General features: G+C 50.0%; 1 protein-coding gene across 5 annotated transcripts in view; it reads right to left on the reverse strand.

Annotated features, from left to right (window-relative positions):
- The window catches only part of birc6 (baculoviral IAP repeat containing 6), a 267,517-nt gene that overhangs the window by 39,856 nt on the left and 222,661 nt on the right, over nt 1–5,000 (reverse strand). For all 5 annotated transcript variants that reach the window (XM_063191494.1, XM_063191492.1, XM_063191495.1 and 2 more), the window contains exon 73: nt 3,617–3,834. In XM_063191494.1, coding sequence (XP_063047564.1) covers nt 3,617–3,834 — 218 coding nt within the window. The remainder of the gene's footprint in view (nt 1–3,616; nt 3,835–5,000) is intronic.

Consider the following 5,000-nt stretch of genomic DNA (forward strand, 5'->3'; position numbering starts at 1 on the left):
GCACAATAATAAAAAATTATATTCGAAAATTGATTTAAATGGATTTAAAAATGGATATAGTATAGAGTTTGTGAAAAAGCGCTCTTGTCTTGAAGTCAAAATATCTCAATATCTTCCACTGGAAAATCCTAAGGCACAATGTTGCCAAGGCAACAGGCAGGCTCAGAGAGCCGCAGAGCTCTGGGGTGTCTAGTGTGTGTGTGTGTGTGTGTGTGTGTGTGTGTGTGTGTGTGTGTGTGTGTGTGTGTGTGTGTGTGTGTGTGTGTGTGTTGCAGGAGTGTTGCTCAGGCGCGAAGAGTGTTGTGACAGCAGCTCTCAGGCCTCACACTGCTACAGCATCCACAACATGGGATGAGAAGAGTGTGTGTGTGTGTGTGTGCGCGTGTGCGTGTGTATATGTACTGTATGTACAAGCCGATGGTTACACGCATGAATGTCATGAGCTTAGTGTATCTATTCGAGAGCATTAGAACAGCATGGTGATGCACACATCTGATTTGAGGAAATCAGGGTGAGCAAAAGGTCTGTGTGTGTGTGTGTGTGTGTGTGTGTGTGTGTGTGTGTGTGTGTGTGTGTGTGTGTGTGTGTGTGTGTGTGTGTGTGTGTGTGTGTGTGTGTGTGTGTGAGTGAGCGTCTGTGTGAGTGAGCGTGTGTGTGAGTGAGCGTGTGTGTAAGTGAGCGTGTGTGTGAGTGAGCGTGTGTGTGAGTGAGCGTGTGAGTGAGTGAGCGTGTGAGTGAGTGAGCGTGTGAGTGAGTGAGCGTGTGAGTGAGTGAGCGTGTGAGTGTGTGACTGAGTGAGTGTGTGTGTGTGTGTGTGTGTGTGTGTGTGTGTGTGTGTGAGTGAGTGAGCGTGTGTCTGTGAGCGTGTGTCTGTGAGCGTGTGTCTGTGAGCGTGTGTCTGTGAGCGTGTGTCTGTGAGCGTGTGTCTGTGAGCGTGTGTCTGTGAGCGTGTGTGTGTGTGTGTGTGAGAGAGTGGGTGTCTGTGTGTGTTTGTCTGTCTGTGTGTGTGTGTTGGGATGAGTGTTGTGACGCAGAGATGAATGACACAGATGGAGTCAAACAGGGGAAAAGGGCATTTGGTGGGAGTCATACACAAGAATCTGAATCACTCTCAATCACTTGCTCTCACACACACGCATACGTACACGCTCACACAAACATAGACACACACATACACACACACGCGCACATACACAAACATGCGCGCGCACAAATGCACACGAGCACACACACACGCACACACGTCTTTTCAAGTTTGCCCACTTGAGTTTCTGCCCAGTGTGGAGGGAGGGTGTCTCCAGTGGAGCGTGGCTGAAACACACCAAAAAAAAGGGTCTGCTTGTGACATTTAGCAGACACCCTGGCTGTTAATCAGGCCTGGGACTGACAGACAGCTAATGTCTGAAATGTCACCGGGAGAGGGGAGCGCGGGAACCAGTGAGTGATGGAGGGCTGCTGTCGTTTGGAGCGACCGGCTTGTACCGGCAGGGTTCTGGCCCCGAGGTGGCCCGGCCTCATCACCAACAGCAGGCCCAGATGGTGCGCAGCGTCTTCTTTTTATTTATTTATTTTTTACAAATATTTGGGGGGGGAGGGGTTATGCCTTTATTATGACAGAGACAGTGCAGAGCGACAGGAAATTAGCGGGGAAAGAGAGAGAGACGGGGAGGGCTCGGCAAATGCCCTCCGGCCGGAATCGGACCCGGGTAGCCGTCGAGTTGTGAGCCGAAAGAGCCACGGCAGTAGCCAGGCCGTGCCCTCCTAGTGACGCAACAGCAAGTCGATGATAATCAGGCTACCATGGCAAACCACGGAGCTTCTTGTTTTTTTTTGTTGTTTTTTTTAAGTTATTTTTATGGGCTTTTTGGGCCTTTATTTCGGATAGGACAGTGAAGGTGTGACAGGAAGTGAGTGTGGAGAGAGATGGGACAGGGTTGGGAAATGACCCCGTCCGGACTCCAACCGGGGTCCCCATGGGAATGCAAGCCCAAGTGTGGGGGGGCTTAGCGCGCTGCGCCAAAGCGCCCCCCCCGGAGCTTCTTGTTAACGACAAAGGGGTTCGACAGCAGGGGGAGCAGCCAACCGTGGTCAAGTCTTTACTCCACTCCTGTCTCAATAGCAGCTGTCCTGCTAAAAACTCCTCTAACCACAGACAAAAACACACATAGGCCACGTTAAAAATGGGTAAAATCGCTGTCCTTCCAGTTGGCTAACTGGATATCAATAGTCATCAAGTGTCATTCCAAATGAAAAATTGGTTTATTTCCTCCTTTGGCAGTTGTCTGAGTTACGGGGCGTAACGGGGGATATTTATGGGCAACATCAGACGCTGACTCACTGCTGCCTGCTACCCGAAATGTTGTGCGCCACCTCCCTTCTCAACGGAGAACCTGAAAACAAACATGGATGCCACGCGATCTACTACCTTAAAACAAACTGCTACGACAAATCAATATTATCCATTTATACGTAGCCTATTTTATGATTGCGCCGTCTGTCGGGTTTACACAGCTCAACTAGCCTACGTAAGGCAAGCGCTAACGTGAAGAACGTAACTACAGCCATAGAATCGCTGTAACATTCAATAAGTACCGACGTCACAGAGCAGCTCTCCCGTTAGTGCCATTTGTAAACAAACCTTATCAGATACCTTCACGACAGAAGTCATACCTGATCAGACACCTGTTTATGTAGGGAGGGAGTCATCGAGCCTTACTGTACATACACTTACACAACTTACAAATTATTAAAAAAAATAAAATAAAAAAAAGTACAACATTTTGGTTGGCTAAGCCCGCATGTGCATGTGGGCAGATCTGTCATGGTAAATCCTGGAGGATCCCCGTCTTGAAGACCACAAGATACGCACACACACACACACACACACACACACACACACACGCACGCACGCACACGCACACGCACACGCACACGCACACACACACACACACACACACACACACACACACACACGTGAAGGGTGTGCAAGTAAGTGGATGTGTGGGTGGAGGGGTATGCGTGGGCTGCTGAGTGGGTTGAGGGCACATGTATGTATGAGCTTGCCTGCACGCGTGGATAAATCCTGTGACCGAGAAATTTCTGTTCAATGTGCAAGCAAGCGTGCATTAGTGTGTAAGTGAATGCATTCATGTGAATGACTGCATGTGTGTGAATGAGCGGTGTGTGTGTGTTCGCATTCACCACAGTGACAGCTGTGCTGTCATGACGAAAGCTTCTTGTGAATAAGTGGGAATGTGTTTTTGTACGTGCATGTTTATGTGAATGTGAATGTGACTGAGTGTGTGTGTGTGCGTGTGTGTGTGTGTGTGTGTGTGTGTGTGTGTATTGACCCAGTCGGCAACTCTGGGCTTGCCTATGAAATTGCTTGTTTTCCCCAACGTTTGCTCCACCCGCTGTATGTAGTGGCTAATCAATATGCCAAATAACTGGCAGTGATTGGCACCGCACGACCACAGGTGGAGCACTCGGAGGGGAAAACAATCCAGTTCTTTGGGCGTGCCAGAGGAGGCGACTGGGTCAATGAGAATGCAGTGTTTACGTGTGAACCTTCGCGTGTACGTTCTGGCTCATGCCCATTATCAAGCGTCCGTCGTACCTTCATGATGTCGAGGCGCTCCTCATCGCAGCGCACGAAGACGGAGGAGGAGGAGGAGAGGGGCAGCGAGGTGGAGAGGGTGACGGCCTCCTGGGCCAGCCGGCGGGCCCGCGCCGCACTGTTGGCATCGCTGGCATTCTTCACCTGAGTCATGTAGTGGTAGTTCACCTTGAACACCAGCTTGCCGTCCTCGTCCTCAGACACCATCTCAAACGTATCTGGAGGAGGAGGGAGGGGGAGGAGGACGCAGGGGGAGGGGAGGAGAGGGGGAAAGAAAAGATTTAAAGAAGAGTAAAGCCAGGCAGGAACCATCTCAAACATATCTGGAAGAGGAAGGAGAGGGAGGGGGAGGTAAAGACAACGATTTTCAGATGCCAGGCTCAAACTACACAACTATTCTCGCCCGATTCTCGCCTCAAAACCCCACAAGGACCATTGCAAGGGATCGCCGTTTGTGACGTTCGAAGATAGAATTTTGCAGGTTTAATTAGTCGCCGATCAAAAATCGTAGATATCAAACACTGTTTCTATACAGGAAAACAAAGACACACAAAGACGATGAAACGTCACAAATCATAAACGCACACAGAGTGTGTCACACACACAAGGATAGAAAATGTCTAAGAAAAAAGGGAAGAGAATAAAATATATTAATGGTGGGTATGGAATCCCCTTCTCCCACTCTTTTCCACCTCCTCCTCCTCGAATCTTCTCCAAAACACCATTTTCCTCTTCTTTCCAGCTCTTAAATCATTGTTGTTTCTCCTCCCCCATCCTCTTCCTAAGGTCTCTCTCTCTCTCTCTCTCTCTCTCTCTCTCTCTCTGTGTGTCTCTACCTCTCGCCCCCTCTCCCTCTGCGATCATCTCTACCGCTGTTTGTATTGGGGGGGACCAGTGCGAACCTGTTTACGTCGGTGTCACTTGCGATTACTTCAGACGTCTACCGCTTGCAAAAATCAATTGCGGCGGAGCAAAAGTCTGGCCATCAATCAGTGGGTGCTGGGATGAGAAGTGACAGTCAGAAAAGCCCTTCCCTTCCCATCCCTACTCCTCTGCACCCCCCACCCCCACCTCAGCACCCCCGAGGGAGACGCCAAGCGATGGTATTATAGATCGCTCCTGAGAGGAGGAGGAGGAGGTGGCGCATGTGTGCTCTCCTGCGTGTCTCCTCTCTTTCCCTTTCCTTCCACTATCTCTCTCCCTCTCTTATTCTTTTGTCCTCCACCCCCCACCAAACACCACCCCACATCCCACCCCTCTCTTTTCCTCAAACCATGCATCACGCCCCCTCTATTACAGCTGCTTCTTCTTCATTGTTTTCTTCTTTTTTTTTGGCATCCCGTCTCCCTACCTCACTAGTCTGTCTCCTCTCTTTCCCTTTCCT

This window comes from Engraulis encrasicolus, chromosome 24 (assembly GCF_034702125.1).
Source record: "Engraulis encrasicolus isolate BLACKSEA-1 chromosome 24, IST_EnEncr_1.0, whole genome shotgun sequence".
NCBI lineage: Eukaryota > Metazoa > Chordata > Actinopteri > Clupeiformes > Engraulidae > Engraulis > Engraulis encrasicolus.